The sequence below is a fragment of the Strigops habroptila genome, chromosome 22, assembly GCF_004027225.2.
Source record: "Strigops habroptila isolate Jane chromosome 22, bStrHab1.2.pri, whole genome shotgun sequence".
NCBI lineage: Eukaryota > Metazoa > Chordata > Aves > Psittaciformes > Psittacidae > Strigops > Strigops habroptila.
The window spans coordinates 2,357,074-2,380,590 of record NC_044298.2 but is presented as its reverse complement, the minus strand read 5'-3'; the positions used below and the strand labels follow the sequence as shown (position 1 = coordinate 2,380,590).

General features: G+C 63.4%; 2 protein-coding genes across 8 annotated transcripts; both read left to right on the top strand.

The window, feature by feature from the left end:
- Nucleotides 1–249: 249 nt before the first annotated feature.
- Nucleotides 250–23,274, top strand: LOC115602650 (cell adhesion molecule 3-like). Of its 7 annotated transcripts, none has more exons than XM_030473981.1 (11): nucleotides 250–566; nucleotides 10,537–10,677; nucleotides 10,855–11,007; nucleotides 11,590–11,727; nucleotides 11,863–12,033; nucleotides 12,408–12,498; nucleotides 13,141–13,310; nucleotides 14,585–14,695; nucleotides 15,410–15,535; nucleotides 15,866–15,931; nucleotides 16,299–19,440. In XM_030473981.1, exons 1-11 carry the CDS (start codon nucleotides 497–499, stop codon nucleotides 16,415–16,417), a joined length of 1,356 nt encoding a protein of 451 aa, XP_030329841.1. In that variant the 5' UTR covers nucleotides 250–496; the 3' UTR covers nucleotides 16,418–19,440. The 7 variants fall into 7 exon arrangements, with proteins under 7 accessions (XP_030329841.1, XP_030329844.1, XP_030329843.1 ...); XM_030473984.1 differs by having other exon boundaries at nucleotides 15,866–15,924; nucleotides 16,299–16,396; XM_030473983.1 differs by lacking the exon at nucleotides 14,585–14,695.
- On the top strand, nucleotides 20,542–21,783 carry ACKR1 (atypical chemokine receptor 1 (Duffy blood group)). The gene has a single exon (XM_030474025.1). The coding sequence runs from the start codon at nucleotides 20,551–20,553 to the stop codon at nucleotides 21,469–21,471; it is 921 nt and encodes a 306-aa protein (XP_030329885.1). The 5' UTR covers nucleotides 20,542–20,550; the 3' UTR covers nucleotides 21,472–21,783.
- Nucleotides 23,275–23,517: the final 243 nt, after the last annotated feature.

Here is a 23,517-nt window from a genome sequence, read left to right as displayed (position 1 = left end):
CACTTGGACCAGGGCTCCACAGCCCGGGGCGGGGGGGGGGGGACGGGGTCCACCAGGACCACGAGGACCATCGTTATCACCGGGACCACCGGAAGCCCCGGGACTACCGGGATCACCACTGGGATCATCGGGATCGCCACCGGGAACACCGGCACCGCCGCCGCCCCGCGCGCACCTGCCTCCCGCGGGGAGCCGCGCATGTGGAGCGCACCACCGCGCCCCGGGGTGCGGGGGGGGCGGCGGCCAGAGCGGGCATGTTTACACGGGGGCCGAGGGGGGCGGCACCAGCGCGGTTGCCCCCCCCATCACCGCTCCCCCCCCCCCCCTCCGTCCGTTCCACACACACCCCCCCCCGGCACGAATGGTCTGTTCCTCGCGCTCTATTTAACCCGCGCCGCTGCCGCACCGCCGGCCCCAGCCCCGACACCGGCGCCGCGCTCGGTGCGACCGGAGGCTCCACGCTGCGGCTCGGCTCGCCGCGGGCACCGCCGCCACGATGCTGCCCCTCGGCCTCCTGCTGCTCCTCGCCTGCTGCGGTGCCGCCCGGGGAAACCTCTCCCGCGACGGTGAGTGCCGGTACCGGGGATCGGCGAGACACCCCCCCCCCCTCCGTCGCTCCCCCGCCATCCCTCACCCCTCCCGCCGCACCGAGCGACAGGTTGCGGGCGGCGGCGCCGTTATGTGGGTCAAGGCGCGGCGGGACCCGGCAGGTGACGCCCGCCCCGCCCCGCTCCCGGCGGGAGGTGGGGGGCTGCCGGTGGGGCTCAAGGTCACGGCGGCGCCGGTGCTGCCCCGCCGGGTCCCCCCATCCCCGCGCACCGCCCGGGGCGGGGCCGGGGCGGCGGAAGGTTCCAGACAGGCCCCGGCGGGCGGCGGCGGCGGGTGGAGCCGCGGGGGGGGCGGCGGCGGCGGGTGGAGATGCCCCGGTGGGGTCCGGTTGTATCCCCCCGGGATGGCGGGGACGGGCAGCGCGGGGGGCGCGGGATGGAGCCCCGGGGGGCGCCGGTCACCTCCCGCGGGGCGGGGGGAGCCGATCCCCGGGGCACTGGTGTCCCCTTGGTACAGCCCGGTGAGAGCCCCCCATCCCCGGGTGTTCGCTCTCCATCCCGCCGGGATGCCCGGTGCATCCATCCCGGCATCGATCCGGTTGATTCCACGCACAGGGCTCGTTGGAGACAAAGGGTGTTTACCCGCCGTACGGCACCGCGGGCGAGGCAGCCGGTAACGGCGAATGTCATTTTGGGGAGAGCTTGGCAATGGCAGCACCCGGTTCTCCATCACCGTGAGCTCCAGAGCCGTGATTCCGGCTGCGTTGTCCATGATCCAATTGCCGGGAATGTGTTTGGATGAGGAGCAGGTCGCGGGGAGCGGCAGCAGTGTCTGTGTTTTGGTGGGGGGGGTGTTGCAGTGGGAAAGGCTCCAACCACTGTCTGAGCCCCTGCCTGTGGCTTGCTGGGAGCAGGGAGGCAATTCCAGCTTGGGAATGGGGTTCCCAGGGCTGCTGGGGTGGATGGAGCGTGCTGCGGTGGATGAGGGGTCTGAGCCCCATCGCTGTGCTGGAGGAGGTGGCTGTCACGGCCAGAGCTGCTCTGGGGGCTGGTGCTGCTTGGTGGCTGTGTTCCCATCCACGAATCCCAGGATTTATTCTGGTTCTGGCCACGTAACCTCCCACAGGAGCCCAAAAGAGTCATGGTGTGTGTGGGTGCTGCCCAGCCCCACGGTGCGGGGACATCGCCATGGGGATGCTCAGCACGGGGGTCCCCAGGGTGCTGCCACAGGAGGGGTGGCCGTGACCTGGAGCCGTGTGGTCCTGGGGCAGGACACAGCCTGGATGATGACACTGCAGGATTTCTTCCTGCTGCTGGGGCCCAGCCCTGGCCATGAGCTGCCTGGCTCTCCGTGTCCATCACAAACGGACCCTACAAAGCCTTTGGAAGCAGAGGAGATGGATGGATGGATGGAAGATGCTTGAGAAGCTGCTGGCGTGTCTCGGTGATCAGTGCCCCTCAGCATGGCATTCCAGCTGGGGACAGCTGCTCCGCAGCACCCTTCCCAAAGCAGGGATGGAGAAACCATCTCCTCTCCTTGAAGAACACTCCTCCAGTGCTCGGGATTCCAGAGCTACCACCACGGCAGAGCCCAGCGGAGCTCCTGGGAGCCTCCCGGGTGCTGGAAGCTGGTGCTTCCCCCAGGGCTGTGTCTGTGCTTGGCAGGGGTTGTGCTGCTGTCGGCAGATTTCTCAGTGTTCGGGTGGGTGCGTGGTTGTTCTCGCTCCAAGGATTATTCCCCCCATGGAGTTATTCCACTCCGGAGTTGTGTAACCCCTTTGTTTGAACAGTGCCCGACTGTTGTCCCATGGGAAGCCACCACGTGCCAAAACCCAGCTTCTCAGGGCTGTTTGTCCCTGTGCTGGGCAGCAGCCTCACCCCGCTGTGGGCGATGAGCAGCGCCGTGGGGAGCTGAGCGCAGGTCTCACTGTACCAGAGCTGCTCCGCTCATCACTTGTGTTCCTCCTGCTGGGAAAAGCCTCAATGTTGAAGGTCTTGGAGCTGGGGCCACCTCGTGGGGTGTAGATGGGGCAGCTCTGTCTGTCTGTAGATGCTTTGGCTGGTTGGGTGGCTTGTGCCCACATGTCCCCGTTGGCTGAGGATGCTCTGGAGACCATCGTGAGATGGAACCAGGCGAGATGAGCTCCTTGGTGCTTGCAGGGAGGCAGGTTCAGGCTGGCCTCATCCTGGAAGGTGGCTTCATCTCTCTGAAGCTGGTGGAGGTGCTTGGCTGGAGCATGCAGGAGGAGCTTTCTCTATCCTGGTGTCCTTCCAGTAAGGAATCCTCTGCCCTGTGTGAGAACAGTGGTAGGAGCACAGGGAGAGGTTTGGGTTCTCACAGGGATCCCCCATCTCTGGCATTAGAGCAGATGATGGTCCCATAGCCCTGAAACTTTGAGGAGACGTCAGCTCTGGTCCTGTGCGAGTCTGTGACCTCCAGCCCATGGTGGGACGAGCCCTGATGTGCAGAGGTGGGTGGTGGGAGCCCGTAGTTGTCTGAAGCACCGTAACCCTTTGCTTGCTGCTCGTGGCAGTGCTTGTACCCACCCATCGTGTGCAACTGCCCCGTTCCACGTGGCACCAGCGCTCTCCGTACGCTGCACATCCCTTCAGTTCCAACACACACCCTCGGCCCTGGAGCAGAGGGAGCAGGGACACCCCGATGAGTTGCAGGCTTCGCTCCATGGCCTGATCCTGGGTGACGGGTCAGCTGCCCGCGGGAAGCGAGGGATGATCCGAGGATGGGGATGTCAGACCGGAGCAGAGCATCCAGCCTGGGCAGCGCGGGAGCCACTGGCACAACGCATTAGGCTCAACAGGGAACGTCAGATTTGGAGACAATACATGGGATCAAGTGGTCATCCCGCTGCATACCCAGACAGTGAGGGATGTGCTTGCACCGCTGCCGGGGGACAGGAATTCTGCCGCTGTCCTGAGCATGGGTTTGGCATTTGGCTGCTGAGAACAGGGGGGGTTTGCTGGGTGCTTCCTGGTTGGAGGAGGAGGAATCCCCAACAGACCTGAAGCACCAGGCAAGCACCTCCAAGTGCGGGCACCATCCTTCTCTGGATGGAGATGGAGGGAAGCGCCCAGGATTCCCTGCCTGGGAGGTCTCTTGCGTGCTGGATGCTGCCTCTTCTCCCTCTGCCTGGAATTCTCGCCTCACCAGAGGTGTTGGGATTGCCGGAGTAGCTGGAGGCGTCTGCATCTGGGTACTCACCCTGGTGCTCACACCAACGTTATCGCCTGGTTTCACCAGGCCAGGTTTAGCCTGGTTTTACCCCACTCCCTGGTGCCACCCAGGTGAGGAGGAGCAGGATGCAGGTGCCTTTGGGGTGGTGGTCTCGGAGCTGGGCTTGTCCCCCTGGCTCCGTGTGGCTGTTGGAGCTGTGGCAGAGCGTGGGCTGCTCCCGGTGCCGGTGTCTGGTGTGGTACCACCAGTGTCCAGCCTCCATCCGAGCCCCTCTGCGGGCTCCTTCCCCAGCCCCAGCCTGGCCACCGGCCACTGTGCCAGCGCAGATTGAGCTGCCTCCTCCGTGGGGCCTCGGGGGCGATGCCAGCGCTGTCACAGCCCCGGAGTCAGATGCATCAGATCCTCCTCCTCTGAATTACTGGGTCAGCTCAGCTTGAACCATCTGGTCCAGTTCTCTCCCCTCTGCTCTTGGCCAGGGCCCCGCAGCCGTGGAGCGATGCGGCAGCATCACCTCCACCTCCCCTTCATCACGCAGCGACGGGGGGGTGCAAATCACCTCCTGCCCCAGTGCCTCCATCCGCCTGCCAGGGCAGGTTGGGAATATCCAGCCTGGAATAGTGGGTCTCAACCCCGTTGGAACTGGAGGAGCTTTAAGGTCCCTTCCAACTCAAACCATTCCGTGATCCTGTGCTATGGGACTCTCCATCCTGCTTTGAAAGAGCTCCCACGTCCCCTCCGGGCTGTGTGGTCCCCCCCGAGGCAGGGGGATGGGTTGGAGCCAGGCTGGGCTCGGATGCGGTGATGCTCTGTTGTGTTTGGGATGCTGGGAGTGCTAAACCCAGGCGGGGCTGCCTCAAGCAAGCAGTTTGGATGCAGGGAAGTGGAGATCCGCACTGAGGGATGGGCAGGAATGTGTTTAACCATTCCAGTCACTTGCCTGGCATCACGCTCTGCCTCCGGTGTGATGCTGAGGGCTCCCACTGCCCAAGGACTGTGGTGGCATTGGCTGTGGACATGGATGGTGGCATCTTTCCTGGTGACCCTGTGGCTGGAGAGCAGCAGAGCTGTGAGATCCACCCCTTGGTGCTGCAGGGACCTGCCTCTTCCTCAGGTGATGCTCCAGGCCAGGCTCCACCTCCTCTTCCTCACCTTAAATGCTTCAGGCAGTGGATTTATTGGTGAGCCCCATGTGGAGTGTTATCTTCTTCAGACCAAAGCTTTTGTGGCTGCTTCCAGGCCGTCGTTTCCAGGGAAAAACAGGAACAGGTTGTCCTGGTGGCTGCCCCATCCCTGGCAGGGTTCAAGGCCAGGTTGGACACAGGGGCTTGGAGCAACCTGCTCTAGTGGAAGGTGTCCCTGCCCATGGCAGGGAGTTGGAACTGGATGAGCTTTATGGTCCCTTCCAGCCTAAACCATTCCAGGATGCTGGGCTGAGTGGCTGCAGGCTTCCTGGGCCAGGAGATGCTGTGCAGGAGCTGGGTTCCCTTCCTCACACAGGGCTGGTGGTACCAGAAGACAGGGATGGTTGGGACCCCATGGACCCACGAGGAGCTGTTTCCCAGAGGTGGGATGTGTTTGGTGGTGTCCGTGCCTGGGGCAGCAGCTCCTGGTGCTCCTTTCTGTGCCATTGGCTTGCACTCTGCTCCATCAGCCTGATGTGGTGGAAGCCATGGGGAGATGGTCTTGGTGGTGTCTTCAAACCCCTTCACCCTGAGCAGACAGACACAGGTCGGCATCATGGTGCTTTCCAGGGGGGTTTGCCTCCCATCTCCCCAGCTTTGGTTCCTGGTTTTGGGTTCTTCTCTCCCTATGGTGTTGGGGACCTCATCTTCAAACAAGACAGACCCTGCAACCACAGGGATGACGTGGTGGGCCCCAGCCAACACTGAGAGCGCTTCCCTTTGGGCATCCATTGGGATGTGGGTACCCCCAGGACTGGAAGTCACCTGGAAGACCAGCAGAGCTGAACCTGTATCCTCACCCTTTGAAACGACTCTTCCTTCCCATCTTTGTGGGAAGCCAGGAGGAGGCATCGGTGTGTGGTACCCATGGATGCGCTGTCCCCTCGGATGGGAGCTGCCGGGGCTTCCCCCTGTCCTGCTCCCGTTACAAACACCCTTCACAGCCTCATGTTCACTCCTTGGGCAGGGCTCGGGAGCGTTCGGATGCCTCTGAAGCACGGAGCGGCGTTCCAGGGCATCGGAAGCGGCGGCTCCCGCGACGCCTCGCTGGGCAGCGGAAGAGCCTTAAACCAGAACTGTCAAAGCAAAGAGCTGGTTCCCTTGGCAACAGCCGTGCTGGAGATTGGCCTTGGGCTGGGAGCGAAGAAACACGCTCCAAAGAGGAGTTATCAGCTGTTTGCTGTCAAACAGGAGGAGAGTCAACCCTGCCCATCGCCCCACCTGAGCTGCCTGCTCCTTCCCATGGGAATCAGCCCCCTTTTCGGATGGCTGTCGCGGTGCGGGGATGGTTGGTCCAGAATGAGGCTTTCCCCCCGCCTCATCCCTGCGCAAGGACTTGGAGCTTTGGGCTTTGGCTGGTGGGTTGTGGGTGGTGGTGGCCACATCCTCCCATCCACAGGGCTGCGGGTGGCCTCGGGAGCACCGGGATTCCCTGACGGTGCCTTTGTGGAGCCACCAGACCCGTGTGAATGTGCAGACACGGAGCGGAGCCGCCGGTGGCGCTTGTGCTGCTGCCAAAACTCCTGCTGCCGCTGCCATCGGGGGTTCCCCAGCTCCCATCCCAGCAATGCCGGCGCTGCTCCGGCCTCGGGGCGCTGGGACAGGGTGGGTGTGTGAGGAGGAGGATGAGGACAGAGCATCCTGGGATCCATCAGCAGCACTTGGAACCAGCCCCTCTCCTCTCCTCCTCTCTTTGCTGCTGATGGATTGCTAAGTGCTGCCATGCTGGTCCATGTCACCAGCAGCTCAGGCTTTGGCCATGCCCTCAGGCAGGGTCTGTCGGGGTGATGCTGTTCCTGAGCCCTGGAAGGAGGATGCAGCTCTGGAATCACCCAGGGCAGGGTCCTGGTGCCCCTTGGAGCTGCTGGGGAGCAGCAATGGGGTGGTGGAGGCTGTGACCCAAGTGTCTTGTGTGATTTGGGAGAACCTCTCACAACCTGAGGGCTGTGATGGGGAGCTGGGTTCTTGTGCTTTGGCCTTGCCCAGAGCATGCTGATGGACACGTCTGCTCTTGAGACATGATCCACAACTCGGTGTGTGGGGATGGGGAACCGGGTGTTTGATGTGAGCACAGCCCCAACCTGTGCCACTGTCCCACTACCCTCACAGGGAAGAGCTTCTGCCTCAGAGCTCATCTCAGTCTCCCCTCTGGCAGGTTAAAGCCGTTCCCCTTGTCCTGTCCCTACAGGCCCTTGCCCAAAGCCCCTCCCCAGGTTTCCTGGAGCCCCTTTAGGCACTGGAGCTGCTCTAAGGTCTCCCCTTCAGGAGCCTTCTCTTCTCCAGCTGCCCCAGCCCAGCTCTCTCAGCCTGGCTCCATGGCAGAGCTGCTCCAGCCCTCGCAGCAGCTCCGGGGCCTCCTCTGGCCTCGCTCCAGCAGCTCCACGTCCTTCCTTATGTTCCACTTCTAGCATCCGTGTTCGTGTGACATTCCATTGTCACCCTGGGATCCAATCCCTCCCCTTGTGGCAAGGAGAGCTCCGAGATCCTGGCTGCTGTGGGAGTTGGTGGAGGGTCCAGATGGTTTTGGTCCCAGCGGATGCAAGTGGGGACACTGGATGGATTTGTCCCTGGTGACAGTGCTTTAAAGCCCTGTGGCCACCAGGACTGGAAGAGGAGCTGGCCCTGGAGGTGTTGCAGGAGGCTCCGTGCCCTGTGGATCCCGGAGGGATGAATCCTCTGTCTAAGACGAGATTCCAAAGGCAGCCATGGAGGGAAGAGGAGGATGGAGCAGCATTGAGCAGATGCACCGAAACAAGAGCAGGTTTTCCCCCTCTAACAAAATCTGGAGCGAGTCTGGTGAGGAGGAGCTGGAAGTTGCACTCTGGGTATCCCAGACTGTGGAATTGCAGCTCATCTTGCATGGCAGATGTCGGAGCCCATTTGGATGGGTTTGGAACCCACCTTGGCCGGGCTGCTCCATGTGGCAGGATGCGGCTGGGAGCGGAGCTGTGCAGCTCATGTGGAGGGAATGATTCAAACCCAGGCTCGGAGGAGATCCCTCACCTTGGAAAATGTCTGTCAACAGGGAGAGGCTGGATCTTTATGGTGCTGGACCCAGACTGAAGAGAAGGAGGAAAGGGACCAGAGGGCTTTGGGCTGGGGGTCAGTGGCGTTGGAGGGGTTTGATCTGTGGGGGTTTTCCTCCTTTGCTGCTTCTGCCCCACAGAAAGGCTTTTGCAGCCCTCTTGAGGGGCCTGGGGTGGATGTGCCCAAGTGGATCCTGCCTGGAAGTGCCTCCTCCAGCTTTTGGCAGCCCTTGGTGAGCACTTTGCCCTGCTGAGGTTGGTGTGGGTGCACCGCGTCTTCCAGATACGCTGCGGTGCTGCTGCTTCCTGCATCCCTGAGGATGCTCCAGGCAATGGAACGGCTCCTGGAAGGCAGAAGGGATGTGAAAGCCCCAGGAGATGTGGTGCTGCAGAGGGTGTGTGTGTCTCTGTAGGAGCTTGGATGGCCCCTGAGACATCAGGGGCAGCAGCTCTGTCCTGGCAGAGGGCAGATGGTCCCAGCACATGTCCTGGGCTCACAGGGCCGGTTTAACCCTTCTGTCAGGAAGAGCTGGAAGTGTTGGCTGCAGCCGGGTTTCCAGAGCATCCTTGTGCCCCGGGATGCTGCTGGGTGGTGGTTCTGAGTCCAGAGGAGGCCCCGGAGCTGCTGCGAGGGCTGGAGCAGCTCTGCCCTGGAGCCAGGCTGAGAGAGCTGGGCTGGGGCAGCCTGGAGAAGAGAAGGCTCCTGAAGGGGAGACCTTAGAGCAGCTCCAGTGCCTAAAGGGGCTACAGGAAAGCTGGAGAGGGGCTTTGGACAAGGGCCTGTAGGGACAGGCCAAGGGGAATGGCTTTAACCTGCCAGAGGGGAGATTGAGATGAGCTCTGAGGCAGAAGCTCTTCCCTGTGAGGGTGCTGAGGCGCTGGCACAGGGTGCCCAGAGAAGCTGTGGCTGCCCCATCCCTGGCAGTGTTCAAGGCCAGGTTGGACACAGGGGCTTGGAGCAACCTGCTCTAGTGGAAGCTGTCCCTGCCCGGGGCAGGGGTTGGAGCTGGAGGAGCTTTGAGGTCCCTTCATCCCAACCCATTCCATGGTTCTGTCTCACTCGCTCTGTTGAGCCTCTCCCCACACTCACACCCGAGTGAGGCCGGTGCTGGTGTTGGTAAGAGGTTGGGTCTGTTCTGGGAGGGCTTTGCTGTCCTCGGCTGACGTTGGAGCAGTTGGAGTTGGGACAACAGCGACTCGCAGCAGCCTAATCCCAGAACTGCAGCAGGAGCAGGACAAAGGCTTCATTAACCAAGTGGAACCGGGATAACAGCCCCAGCTCAGGGACCCAGATGTGCAGACATGTCCCCACGGCCCCACATCGACCCCGGGTAGGGGCGAGCAGCAGAGCTTCACCACAAGTGAAGAGCCTTTCCCCTGGGAATGCCTTTAATCCCGGTTGGAAGCATCTCTGGAAGTCGTGGCTGCTGGGAGCGGGCAGGGAGGGATTCACGTCATTCCCAGCCCTGGTTTTCCCGGAGTTGGATGTCCCTGGGAAGCCCCAGCAGGCTCATCCCCCTCCAAAACCTCTTCACTCCATCCCACTCCTTGCGGGAATTTGCATTAGGAGTGGAAGAAAGTGTTTCCCTTCACCATTCCAAGCGGGAAAGGGGCTGGAGCTGCTTCCCCCCCTCTCCTGATAAGTGGCAGAGGGAAGCAGGGAAGCAGGGGTGAGAAATCCGGCTGCATGGGCAGCATCCCACAGGGTGCCGAGGCCGTGTCCCTGCCTCAACAGGAGTGATTTGGGCTGAGAGAAGATGATATGAAGCCCCTTGACCAGCCCCTGAGTGCAGAGCAATGGGCAGCAGTGTCCGTGTTCTGTCCTTGTCCATGGATGGAGCTGGGTGAGGAGGGAGCACAGCGGAGCCCGTGTCCCTGTTGTCCCATTAGCTCCGCTCACTGGCACATCCCCTGTCCCGGAATAGCTGTCCTTGGGGATACCTGATCCTGGGGCTGCTCTTCCCTGCCCTTGGGCTGCCAGAGCCTGAAGGAGGAAGCTTGAAGGAAGGAAGAAATTCCTTAGGTGAGGAAGCACAGCCCAGTGTGGGCAGCAGAACATCCCCTTAGGAATGACACAGGGAGCAGGACTGTGTCCCCATGGACTTCAGTGGACTGTGGATGCTCCTCCTGGCCAATGGAGCATCCATCCCACGGTGTGGGGCACTGGTGGGAGCCCTGGTTTGCTGGAGTGGTGGAGCGGAGCTTCCTGCATCCCAGAGTGCCTCCTGGTGTATCCCTGCTCCTGCCTGGATCCGCTCGTGCCTGGCGGGCACCAACCAGCCTCCTGTGTCTGAAGTGGGGCCAGATCCCAGTGGGAAACATGGGCTGGTGCATGCCCGAGAGCAGGTCCCTGTTGTCCCCAGCTCCCTTTGTCCCCTCTGTGCTGCCACCCAGAGCAGCTGAACCAGGGTGACCCATCCCCTGCCCCAGCCGGGCCATCCGGGGCTTGGGATCAGCTGGAAAACACCTTTGTCCCAAGCCAGCTGGAGCCCTCCGTGTCCCAGGGGCCTGGGGACTCTTCTTTCCCTTGGGTGCTCGGTGATGCCGGTGGATCCAGGCCCCCTCTCACCAATCCCTTCTGTGTCCAGAGAGCCAGCCCACGACGTCGGATGAGACCGTGGTGGCCGGTGGTACCGTGGTCCTCAAGTGCCAAGTGGAGGATCCTGACGACTCCTCGCTGCAATGGTCCAACCCTGCCCAGCAGACCCTCTACTTTGGGGAGAAACGAGGTACAATTGGGATGGGAGAGGAGCCAGCTCTGGGACCATGGGGCAAAGTGGACCAGGGCTGGTGGTGGTGGTGCTGAGGGTGATGTTCACCCTGTTTCCCACCTCCAGTGATGCCACACGAGCTGGTGGGGGGGGGGATGTGGTACCTGTCACTCACCCCTTGTCCCTTTGCCCCAGCCCTGCGGGATAACAGGATCCAGCTGGAGAAATCCACCCCCAACGAGCTGACCATCAGCATCAGCGACGTGGTGCTGTCGGACGAGGGGGAATACACGTGCTCCATCTTCACCATGCCCGTGCGGACCGCCAAGGCCCTGGTCACCGTGCTGGGTAAGGCTGCTGCCCATGGCCTGCGTCTCCGGCCTGCATCTCCTGCTGCTCATCCTGTATCTGCATCTCTTGCTGCCCGTCCCCTGCGTCTCCTGCCTGCAGGATGACTGCCATCCCCTGCATCTCCTGCCTGCAGGATGCTCCCCGTCCCCTGCATCTCCTGCCTGCAGGATGCTCCCCGTCCCCTGCATCTCCTGCCTGCAGGATGCTTCCCGTCCCCTGCATCTCCTGCCTGCAGGATGCTGCCCGTCCCCTGCATCTCCTGCCTGCAGGATGCTGCCCGTCCCCTGCATCTCCTGCCTGCAGGATGCTCCCCGTCCCCTGCATCTCCTGCCTGCAGGATGTTCCCCGTCCCCTGCATCTCTTGCCTGCAGGATGCTGCCCATCTCCTGCTGCCCATCTCCTACCTGCATCTCTTGCTGCCCATCCCCTACCTGCAGGCTGCTGCCCACGCAGCCGTTCCTCTCGGCTGCTCCGTATCCCTCACCCTCCCCGTGTTCACTGACTCCTGTGTCGGTCTCTGGGTGGCAGCACACACACAACTATAACCTCTGTTGTGTTTCCTGCCTCCTCCTGCCCCAGGAGTCCCGCAGAAACCGCAGATCTTCGGCCACGAGCAGCCCATCGATGAGGAGAAGGTGGCGCGGCTGACCTGCCGCTCCTCGGGCAGCAAGCCCGCGGCACAGCTCCGCTGGAGGAAGGGCAACAAGGAGCTCAAAGGTGGGTGCCCAAAGCTCTGGGGACACCAGTGGGCACCAAGCATTGCACATGGACCACGGTGGTGTCCTGCACCAACAAATGATGGGGTCAGCATTGTGGGGATCCATCAGCTCTGACCCTCCCCTGTCCCCACAGACGAGGGCACCGAGGTGGTGGAGGACCCCAATGGCAAGACCTTCACCGTGAGCAGCCGCGTGGAGTTCCAGGTCACCAAGGAGGACAACGAGGCCGAGGTGACCTGCACCGTGGACCACGAGTCGCTGCAGAACTCCGAGAGGTCCACCACGCAGAAGCTGCAGGTTCACTGTACGTGGGGGGGCAGGACAGAGACATGTGGGGAAGGGGACAGGGGACAGGGCTGCAGAGGGGTGGGGGAGATGGAGGAGCCTCAGCATCGCCACAGCTCAGCACCATCACGGACATGGATATGCAGTTGTCATGCATGTGGGTCCCTCCACTGTGTGGAGCAGGGTTTTGGGGTGCTGGGGAGTCCCTGCAGCCCATGGAGCAGGGTTTTGGGGTGCTGGGGAGTCCCTGCAGCCCATGGAGCAGGGTTTTGGGGTGCTGGGGGGTCCCTGCGGCCCATGGAGCAGAGTTTTGGGGTGCTGCTGGGTCCGTGCACAGTGTGGGGCAGGGTTTTGGGGTGCTGGCTCCTAATGCTGCCTCTCCTCCATCCCCAGACAAGCCAACAGCAAAGATCGAGCCGCATCCGCAGTACCCGCGGGAGGGCGAGAAGCTGCAGCTGCAGTGCGATGGGCAGGGCAACCCCATGTAAGGACCCCCCCCAGCCCCTTGCTCAGCCCCACCAGGTCCCACCAGCTCCTTCTCGTGCTGCCGGGGCCCAAACACAGCCCCAGCCCCTGGGCAGGGTGCTGGAGGTGACACCGGGTGGGCTCAGGGCCAGGCAGAGCTCCCTGGAGCAGCGCATCCATCCTGGCTCATCTCCAAGTGGGACGTTTCATAGAGTGGTTTGGATTGAAGGCAGCTTAAAGCTCATCTAAAGCCACGGGCAGGGACACCTTCCACTAGAGCAGGTTGCTCCAAGCCCCTGTGTCCAACCTGGCCTTGAACACTGCCAGGGATGGGGCAGCCACAGCTTCTCTGGGAAAAGTCTGTGCCAGCGCCTCAGCACCCTCACAGGGAAGAGCTTCTGCCTCAGAGCTCATCTCAGTCTCCCCTCTGGCAGGTTAAAGCCATTCCCCTTGTCCTGTCCCTGCATCCCTTGTCCAAAGCCCCTCTCCAGGTTTCCTGGAGCCCCTTTAGGCACTGGAGCTGCTCTAAGGTCTCCCCTTAAGGAGCCTCATGGAGCTGTTTCCCTCCTGTTTAAATCCCCCCCCACCTCCACTGCCCAGCCCAGGGCTCTGCTCTGCCCCAGCGCGGGGGCCGGTTCCTCACCCTGATCCCACCCCGCAGCCCCCAGGAATTCCTGTGGGAGAAGGAGGGCAGCGACGCGCCGCTGCCGCTGAGCTCCGACAGCGTCCTCATCTTCCCCTTCCTCAACAAGAGCGACAGCGGCACCTACGTCTGCACGGCCACCAGCTCCATGGGCAGCGTCGTGGCCAAGTACAACCTGGACGTCAGCGGTAAGCGGGGCCGGCTGCGCGTCCCCCCCACGGGATGCAGGGATGGATGGATGGATGCAGGGATGGATGGATGGATGCAGGGATGTGGGTGTGTGTGCGCGCAGCTCGGTCCCTGCTGCCTCTGCTGGGGAATGGGAGCGGATGCACTGGGGGAGCTGCTGCAGACCAGGCTCTGCTGGAGCCTCTGGGACAAGAGCAAAGGCTGCTGCAGCTCCTGAGCCTCTGCGTGATGCCACCACGAGCCAAAGAGCATTCCCAGCCAGCTCCAAAGCACGAGGTGCCCCGGCAGCCCTGTCCCGTGTTCCCTGAGCTGCTGCTTGCGTTGCATCCCGTGTTCCTGGCGTGTTGCATCCCGTGTTCCTGGCGTGTTGCATCCTGTGTTCCCGCATGAGAAGGGGCTCGGCGCTGTCCCCACACCACCTCCCCCTGCCCTGGCTGTGCTCTGCCACCGTGTCCTTGTGTCCTGCTGTGTCCGAGCACCGTGTGCTGCCCGTGGAGCAGAGCTGCTGGTGGCACCAGCCCCTCGCCCAGCAGCTTCCCTGTGTTGGTAGGAGCCTGTTTCCCTGTGGATTTGGCCTTGGATTTGGGGTTCTCCTCCTCCTCTTGCCATCTCTCTCTACTAGCCTTGGACTTTCCATCTTCCAGCACTCCTACATGCTCCAGCTCTTCCTTTTCCCATCCCATTCCCTCCCCTCCTGTGTTGGGCGCTCTCAGCATCCCTCCCCTCCAATGTGGCTGGGGACAGAGGCAGCGCATGGCAGCGGTGGCACCAGAGTCCCTCTGTCCTGTTCCTCCGTCACCCCCGTGTCTCCCCTGTCCCCGTGGGTCCAAAGTCTGTGCAGGGACCAGTTGTGAGCACGCAGCAGCCCCTGAGGGTGCTCAGCACCCATCCATGGGCTCAACCCCATCCACAGGCACATGGCAGCCAGGACTCAGCATCCCTCACCCGCTGGGTGTCACAGCAGAGGAGCTCCACGTTGAGGCTTGGTTCCTCTTCCCAAATCTTCCCTCTTTTCCCATCACCGGAGCGTCCCCCTTGGGTGACGCTTCCCAACCACAGCAGCCCCAGGCAGAGGGTCCCATGGGGCAGTGACCAGGGGGTGCTGGCAGAGCAGGAGATGGGATGGTGCTCACAGCAGCAGAAGAGGAGCAGGACCCATGGCCAAGAAAGGGGTGCCAGAAGGAGCCCCTGAGGCCGGGGGGAGCCTCCGCTGGGCTCTGTCACTGACACCCCCTGGGGTTGATTCGTGTCCCTGTGTTCTTGTCCTCCCCAGATCTTCCCCAGCTCCCCACCCCACACGTTCACTCCACTCGGGGCCCTTCCCAGCCCATCTCTCATGCTTCCATGGCCACCGCTTCATTCTCCACTCCAGCTCCCATCCAAGGTACCGTAAGCTCCTTTTCTCTCTCTTTACGGACGCCAGCGTGGCAGGAGAAGCTCCATAGGAGGACAGTGACCCAGTCACACCCCAGGTGCCCCCCCAGGCCCCTGGGAGCTGCTCTGTGTGTGTGTGGGCTCTGCAGCCACCATCCGGCCCCTCGGGGTGATGGTGGGCACAGAAGGAGCCGTCGGCTCGTCCTGGCTGCCCGTGAGCTTTGTGTCCGTGTGAAGTGTTGTCCCTGTGTCCTGTTGTCTGTCCCACCCCATCCTGTCCGATCGCTGCTGGGGCTCTGTCCCCTCCCCGAGCTGATGGGCACAAGGAGAGAGGAGCGGAAGGAGGATTGATCCCTGTCACAGGATCCCAGCATGCAAAAGATGCGGCAGGACTTGGGGTGCAGCGTGTGCCGCCCGCTGCCACCTTCCTGCCCAGCCTCCCTTTTGGGAGCCTCCCAACCTGGAGTATGGGGCTGGAGTACCCCGGGCTGCACAGAGCATGGTCCTGATGCTGCCACCAGGCAAAGGGATGGGGTTTCCCATCGCAGCTCATCCAGAGCCGGCACCAGTGGCGTTGCTTTCCCCTCCTCGCTTCCCCGCCGCCTCCTTCCCTTCCCACCCTCCCTCCTTGCCCTGGAGTGTGTCAGGATGGGGCTCTGCGGGCGCTGAGCCGGTGCCGCAGCGTCTCCTCCTCTCTGTTCTCTCTCCCTTTGCCGTGGGGCAGACGCCAGCCCCGTGCCCTCGACCTCCAGCACGTACCACGCGGTGATCGGCGGCGTCGTGGCCGTCATCGTCTTCCTCCTGCTCAGCCTCCTCATCGTGTTGGGCCACTACCTGATCAGACACAAAGGTACCGAGCGCGCGGGGCCGGGGGCGCGGAGCTGAGCCCCACATGTGGTGTGGGGCAGGGGTGAAGGGGCAGCTCCTCATCCCACCAACATGATCCGGAGCCCTCCCGGGCTTGGGGGCTGCTCCCTGTGCCTGTGGTGGCACCAGCACCAGCGTGGAGATGGCCCAGTGAGTCCTTGGAGCTGGGAAACACCAGGTCCTGCCCTGTTCCTCCATCTCTCCTTCCCAGCTCGGTACCCACCACCGGGCCCCCCCGCTCCATCCCTCGCCTTCCTCCTTCCCCTCCACCGCTTCCATGTCCCCATCCCTGGACTTTTCATCCGCCCGGCAGGTATGTGCATAAGACACGGGGAGACGGTCACATCCAGACACCGGCCAAAGCCAGCAGAGGTGATGTGTGAGTAAGAGCCCCCCACCCTGCCCTCGAGCCCGGCCCCTCGCCGGAACGCTCCGCATTCCTCAGAGAACACAGGGATCGGGGGGGAGCAGAGAGCGGGGAGGGCAGGAGGTGCGCCCGGACGCGCAGGCACAGGGGAGGCAGCTTCACCTCCTGGCTCGGGATGACAGCGAAAGCCTCGAGCTCCGTCCCCAGCTGGGCTCATCCCAGGGAAAAACCGACTTTTCCATTGCAGGCCAAGCCCAAAGGACTTTCCCGTCACCTCCATTGTCCAGCCCTGGGGCTCTGCCCCTCTCCCCTGGTTCGTGTGGGAGCGGGGTGACAGCAGAACCCCCCCCAGTGACACCAAACCCCTTGTCCCACCCAGGTACATACCTGACCCACGAGGCCAAGGGCTCGGATGATGCCCCGGATGCCGACACCGCCATCATCAACGCGGAGGGCGGCCAGGCCGGCGGCGACGACAAGAAGGAGTATTTCATCTAGGGTTGAGTGGGACAGAGCGAGACATGGAGCCACCAGACCCCGATGGCGACGGAAACCAGACCACGACCCCCCATTGCACCCCCTGGACTTCCCCTGGCGCCCGGCGCGGGCAGAGCCCCGGGCAGAGGGATGCGGGACAGGGAGCACAGGAGCCACCGGCCTGAACCACGCCGCTGATGCTTGAACTTGTACAACCCCTGGTTTCCAGGAGCGGCGGCCCCGGCCCCGCTCGCTTGCTTTGCGCCTCCATCCCCGTGAGTGAGCGATTCCCTCCCTCCTTCGGACCTTTGCTTTGGTTTCGTGGCTGCTCTTTTGCTTTGGGCCCTCGGGTGGGACCCGGGGCTGGGGTCGATGTAGCTCTTTCCTTTGTTTTCGTTCCAGTTTGGTTTACTTTGAGATATCCAAGGATAAAATCAGCTCCAGCACGAGCTCGGGGCAGCCCCCATGTCACCAGCGCTCGCCCTGTGTGTCCCATCCAGAGCTGGGATCCCGGTGTTCCCTCCCGGCCGCGGCTGCTGCGCGGTGTTGGGATGGGAATGGGGCATCGCCGCCGCCGGGAGGGACCCCAGGCCCCTGCCCTGATTTTATCCTTGGTGGTTCTTGTCCAACAGTGTCCATTTGGGAGGAAGCTGTCCTCGTGTGGAACGTGTGTGAAGGGGGGTGAGCTTCCAGGGTGGGATCTGCTGAGCCCCCGGAGAGACTGGGAGCTGCTGGGATTGCAGCTCCCCGGTCCCACCCCAGCGGGAGGGGGGAGGGAGGAGCTTTGGGGGCGAATCCAGAGGAAAAAGGGCCCCAACTTTATACAAAAGTCCATTCGGAACCATCTTACTCCAAGGTCAATTCACAACCATCTATTGAGACGTTCAGTGCAGGAGGATGATCGATGCTGAGCTGCTGGACCTGCGGCCGCAGCCAGCGGCACCGCGGGAGCTGAGCTGGAGCTGAGCAGGGTGGCACAAGGGCGAGGAGAAGGGGCTCCGCTCCTGGAGCATCCCCCTTCCCACCCTGTCCCCCTTCCCGGGTGGATGGGAGCTTGGAAAAGGCTGTTTCCTTTCTGGCTCCAAATGAAACACCCGGTTTAGAGTCCTGGCAGCTCGGGGGGGTCTCTGAGGAGGCTGGGGGGGGGTTGTCCAACTTCCTTCTTCCTCTTCGCTGTCTCTTCCAAGGCAAATCCAAGAAGCTTTCCCAACCCTTCTCTTGGTCCCCAGATCATGGGCTCATGTGCTCCAGCATCTGCAGGACACCCCGAGGAGCCAGGTCTTGGCCCTCTCCCTTGGGATGAGGCTCTCCAGCTTCCCAGGATCGCAGCATCCTTTGGCCTGGACACAAGGGGTTTGCAGGAGCTGCCCTTTGGTTGGGTGTCCCTTTGATTTTGGGTGGGCTGGAGGAGGAGAACCCTTTGGGAACCCTCGGTGGGGTGGTGACCTCGCCTTGGAGGTGGACGAGGAGCTCCCATCCTCCGCCATGGGGCAGGGGATCTGTGGGGTACCAGGGCTCTGTGGGGAGCATCACTCCCATCCAGACCCCACGAGCACATGGCAGGAGGAGGATTCCCATGGGGAAGCCACCACGGAGCGAGCAGGGCTGGGAGAGGAGGCCGGAGCAGAGGAGGCAGCTCAAGGGGGTGAAGGAGTTGATGGTGTTTGTGGCCTGTGTGTGGACAGGATGAGGTTCACGGTGGCTTTGTTGGGTGTCAGGAGCACCGAGCACGTATGAACGTGTGGTCCAGGGCTTGGCTGAAGATCTCCAACAGCCACTGTCCAACAGACGACGTTCCTTCAAATACAAACACAAGGATGTGATTCCAAGTAGAGTTTAATCTCTGAAGTCTACGTGCTGTAGATGATGTGAAGAAAGCCCCAACCTGGGGCTCTGGGTGGGAAGGGGGTAACTGCTTCTAGGGGCGGGGAGGTGGGAGCTGAGGTCAGGGAGGTTCGTGCCTCTTTGAGGCTGTAGCTGCTGTTCCAGGGCTCAATCCAGTCGGGATTTGGTCTTTTTTGAGGTGTCGCATGGTCCAGGATGGAGCCAGCACAGGCAGGACCCATCAGCAATGGATGGGCCGGGCGATGCCCATTGTCCTGCTGTGGTGAGAGCAGGAACCAAAGGGCTTTGGAGGATGGACGGGACCAGCAGCGAGGGGTGTGATGGAGCCCTGTGGCACGTGTGAGGGTGACGGACACACCAGGTCACCCATGTGGGGACACGGCCACGGGGCTGCCATGGGGACACCTCGTGGCGTGAGGTGATGGGGAGACCACTTTGTGAGTGGCTGAATGGCTCGTGGCAGGGTGAGGTGTGGTGGGACCTGGGGGCGCAGTGGGGCTCAGCGTGGTGGTGAACACCCCATGTCATGAGAGGGGGTATGTCACGACGGGTGCTGGTTGCGAGCACATCAGGGTGACGGGTGTAGGTCCGGTTGTAGGTGGGACACAGGGTCAGGGCTGTCCAGGAGGGATTGGTCCACCCTGTCCTTAAGCCCAAGAGGAGACGTGGGCCAGGGAAGGGGTGAGGACCTTGCTGCTCGTATGGGGGTGACAGCACCCGGTGTCACAGCGGGGAGGGGACACCCTCCCTGCCGCTGCCACCGCGTGGCGGGGCCAGCCCAGGGCCACCAGCCGCCTCCAGGGGCCACCTTGTTGCCCGCACACGTTGGCTTCCAGCCCCGCGGCCAGCCGGAGCCACCACCGGGCCATGGGAGCCGGGGCTGCGGGCGGATGGAGGAGGATGTGGGACACTTCGTCCCTCGGGTGCAGCCGGGATGCGGCGGCTCCGGCTCGGCTCCGGCCGCTTCCCACTGGCACTGAACTCTCAATAGACACGAAAGCCATATTTGTAGGGAGCTCTGGAGACGCCGTGGGGCGGCAGCGGGACGGGGCAGAGGACGGGCTGTGTCGTTGTGCTGTGTTCGACGTGTATGTACATAAGGGGAGACGAGGGACGTCGATGTGACTTTATAACCTTTTAATATCCTGTGCTAATCTCGGAAAATAATCCTATAAATATATCTGGATTACACACACGGACCTGCCTCTGCGTCCTGCTCCGGCTGCGCGCGACGTGGGGGGACCCGGGGGGACACCATGGGGAGGGGACAGAGCTCAGTACCCAAAGCAGGGTCTGGCCCCAGCCCCACGTGCCCCTTTAACCCCAAATCGGACCCTTTCCTGCTCCCAAATCACCCCCCTCAGCTCCAACACGCTCCAGGGATGTTCCCACCATGGGTGAGGATGGTTCCCACCATGGATGAGGATGTTCCTACCATGGGTGGTGAGGAGGATGGTTCCCACCATGGGTGAGGATGGTTCCCACCATGGATGAGGATGTTCCTACCATGGGTGGTGAGGAGGATGGTTCCCACCATGAGTGAGGATGTTCCCACTATGGATGAGGATGGTTCCTACCATAGGTGAGGATGGTCTCACCAAGTGCCACCAGCCTCCCTCCAAGCCAGGTTTGCTGCTGCCAGTGCAGCCCTGGGAGCCTGTGATTGAGCCCCTGGTGATCCCATAGGATCCCATTGGGGCATCCTGAGGAAGAGCAGTGGATTTCCATGCCCTCACCTCCCTGCGCTGACACCCGGCACGCTCCGGGCCGGCAGCCGGAGCATCCGCACGTCCCATACACACAGTTCCTGATGAGCTGGAGGTGTTCTGCCAAGAAGTGGTTGTTTCCTGCTCCTGCGTCCCCGTCCCACACCGGTGCCTTCCCGGCAGCGGGGCCCCCGCTTCCTCCGGGCCCTGGCAGCGGGAATTGCCCGCCCGGGGCGGCCGCTCTTATCTCCTGGCCGCAGCCCTTCACCTCCCTGCGGCGGGAGGAGCCGGCGGCAGCGCGCTCGGAGCCGGTGCCGCGGAGCCCCCTCCGGACCCCCTGGAACCGGAGCTGTCCCGGGACCCCCGCCATGGGCAACTGCATCCCGGTGGTGAGTGTGTGCAGCTCCACGGACATATCCCAGTTTCCTGGATGCCGGGAGAGGAGCAGCAGGGCCGGGCTCTCCCCGGCTCCCTGCAGCGTGGCCCTTGCTGATAAGTCCCTGCTCGGATCCCCCAGCTCCAGCGGGGGCACATTGGGATCCATCCATCCCATCTCATCCGCAGAGCCCCAGCGTCCTGGAGAGCGGAAATTCCCTGGACCTCATGGAGCTCATCGGCAACTTCTCCTTCTATGACGACGACGACAGCAACGAGACCTTTCTGGACTATGGGGCCGCGCCGTGCCATAACCAGTACTGCCCCTTCTTCCAGCGCGTGGCTCCCCCGTTCCTGGCTGTCACCAGTGCCATGGCCATGCTGGGCACCACGGCGCTGCTGGTGGCACTGGCCAAGCGGCCGCAGTGGCTGCAGAGCCGGGCAATGGTGGCACAGTTGGCCGTGGGCTCGGGGCTGTTTGCCGTGGTGCTGCCGGCGGTGGCGGTGGGCATCGGGCAGGGCTGGCGGCTAGGCACAGCGCTGTGCCGGCTCATGTACCTCCTGTGGTACTGGAGCCTCTTCGCCCAGGGGCTGCTGGTGGCCTCCGGCTCCTGCGGCAGCTTCTGGTGCCGCTGGGACGCGCGGAGCCGGCGCTTGGCCGTGGCCGTGTGGGCCCTGGCGCTGCTCTTGGCGACGCCGGCGGCTCTCACCAGCGGCACCGCGGCGGCGCCGGAGCCGAGCTGCCTCCGCCGCAGCGTGGACATGCTGTCCCCGGTGAACCTGCTGCACCTCGGCCTCTGCTTCTGCCTGTTCCTGCTGCTGCCGGCGGCGCTGCCGGTGGCCGCGCTGGCCGTGCCGCGGTGGCGGGCGCGCTGGGCGCCGGACGTGGCCGCGAGCTGGGTGTTCCTGGCGCTGTGGGTGCCGCACGGCGCGGCGCTGGCCATGGAGCTCCTCCTGCACGCCCGGCTCCTGCCGCAGTCCTGCGGCACCTTCCAGCACTTTGACTACGCGCTGGGGCTGAGCGAGGCGCTGGGGGTGCTGCACTGCTGCCTGGGGCCCGCCGCGGTGCTGCTGGCTGCCCGGCTCTGCCGCACCGCCCCCGGTACCGGCCCCTCGCCCCACGGCATCCCCATCGCTTCTGCCCCATAGCCAACGCTCCCCCAGGCCTCGGGGGGCTGCTACGTTGCAGCCTTGGTGCCCGTCTCCATCCCCACTGCTTGTGGCTGGACACCCCCGTTTGCTCCATAGGCATCACCCTGGGGTGCCTTGAGCATCTCCCCAAGGCCTCAGGGGCACCCATGGGGAGGGTTCAATGTGAAGCAATGGGGGGGGGGGTCCTTCTTTCCTGACAAGTTGGGATGAGCCCCATGTCCAGAGCGGCTGCTGGGAATTGCATCCAATATATACATGTGCTGGAGGCGCTGCCAAGCTCAGTTAATGGCCGGGGCTGGGGGCACCAGGGGTGACATTTGCCTCCGGAATGCCGAGGGACGGGAAGCGGGAGGCGTGTGCTGCTAAAGGAGCAGGAAAAGCTCATCACGGAGTTCCATGCCCATAATGAAGGTTATACCCGGTGCTGGCCGGAGCCCATGAGGAGCAGCCACGTGCGGTCACAAGGCACATGGAAGGGGAGCAGGAGCGGATGGAGGGCTGGGGGGGGGTCCTCTGGTGCCGATGGCTCCAGCTTTGAGCTCCATCCCTGTGTCCCTGGGGATGGGATGGGAGGATGGAGGTGAAGCCACCCGGGGCACGGCTCCAGGGCTGCCCCGTGCAGGCGGGTGACCCAGGGCCTTGTGACGGCGTGAAATCGCTCCTCCTGGAATGGGCCTGGATTGGGAGGACGCAATTCCCCTCCCACCCTCCAGCCCATAAAGCCGGCGGCTCCCGGCGCAACCGCAGCACCCAGGACCATGGGACCGCTGCGGCTCTGGCTCGGCATCCTGGCCGGGCTCATGGGCACCGGGGCACAGGAAGGTAGGGGCGATGCCGGGGACAGGATCCGCCAGGACCAGGTGGGATGAAGGATGCTGGAGCCAGGCTGGGACCAGCAGAGGGGATGTCAGGGATGCAGTGACCCAGGGCGGGTGGAGGAAGGCTCAGCGGGGGCCACATCCCCTTCTTATCCCCCCCCCCAGACCTGTACCGAAAGGTGTTTGTGTTCCGGAACGACCCCAGCGACGCTTACGTGGTGCTGCGGGTGACGCCGGAGCAGCCGCTGCACAACTTCACCGTGTGCCTGCGCTCCTACACCGACCTCACGCGGCCCCACAGCCTCTTCTCCTACGCCACCAAGGCGCAGGACAACGAGATCCTCCTCTTCAAGCCCAAACCCGGCGAGTACCGGCTCTATGTCGGCGGCAAGTTCGTCACCTTCCGCGTCCCCGAGAGCCGCGGGGACTGGGAGCACGTGTGCGCCGGCTGGGAATCGGGCACCGGCATTGCCGAGTTCTGGCTGGACGGGAAGCCTTGGCCACGCAAGGGGCTGCAGCGGGGCTACGTGGTGGGGCCGGAGGCGGCCGTGCTGCTGGGGCAGGAGCAGGACGCCTTCGGAGGTGGGTTCGATCTCTACAACTCCTTCTCGGGCGAGCTGGCCGATGTGTACCTGTGGGACACGGTGCTGAGCCCCGACAAGATGCGAGCGGCGTTCCAGTCGCTGCGCCTGCCGCCCGCGCTGCTGGCCTGGAGCAGCCTCAGCTACCACATCGAGGGCGATGTGGTGGTGAAGCCGTGGCTCCGGGCGGCGCTGGGGGCCTGAGCCGGCGGGATGCGGGCATGGAGCGGCCCCAGCTCCCGTGTGCCCCGGCCCCAGCACCCCTTCGCCTCTGCAACCGCCGGGAGGGAGCATCTGAGTGTCACAGCCATGGAGCTCCGGGTGGGATGGAGATGGGAGCTCTGGTGGGATGGAGATGGGAGCTCCGGGTGGGATGGAGATGGGAGCTCTGCCTGGATGGAGATGGGAGCTCTGGGTGGGATGGAGATGGGAGCTCCGGTGGGATGGAGATGGGAGCTCTGGGTGGAACGGAGATGGGAGCTCCGGGTGGGAGGGAGATGGGAGCTCTGGGTGGGATGGAGATGGGAGCTCCGGGTGGGATGGAGATGGGAGCTCTGCCTGGATGGAGATGGGAGCTCTGGGTGGGATGGAGATGGGAGCCCTGGGTGGGATGGAGGTGGGAGCTCTGGGTGGGATGGAGATGG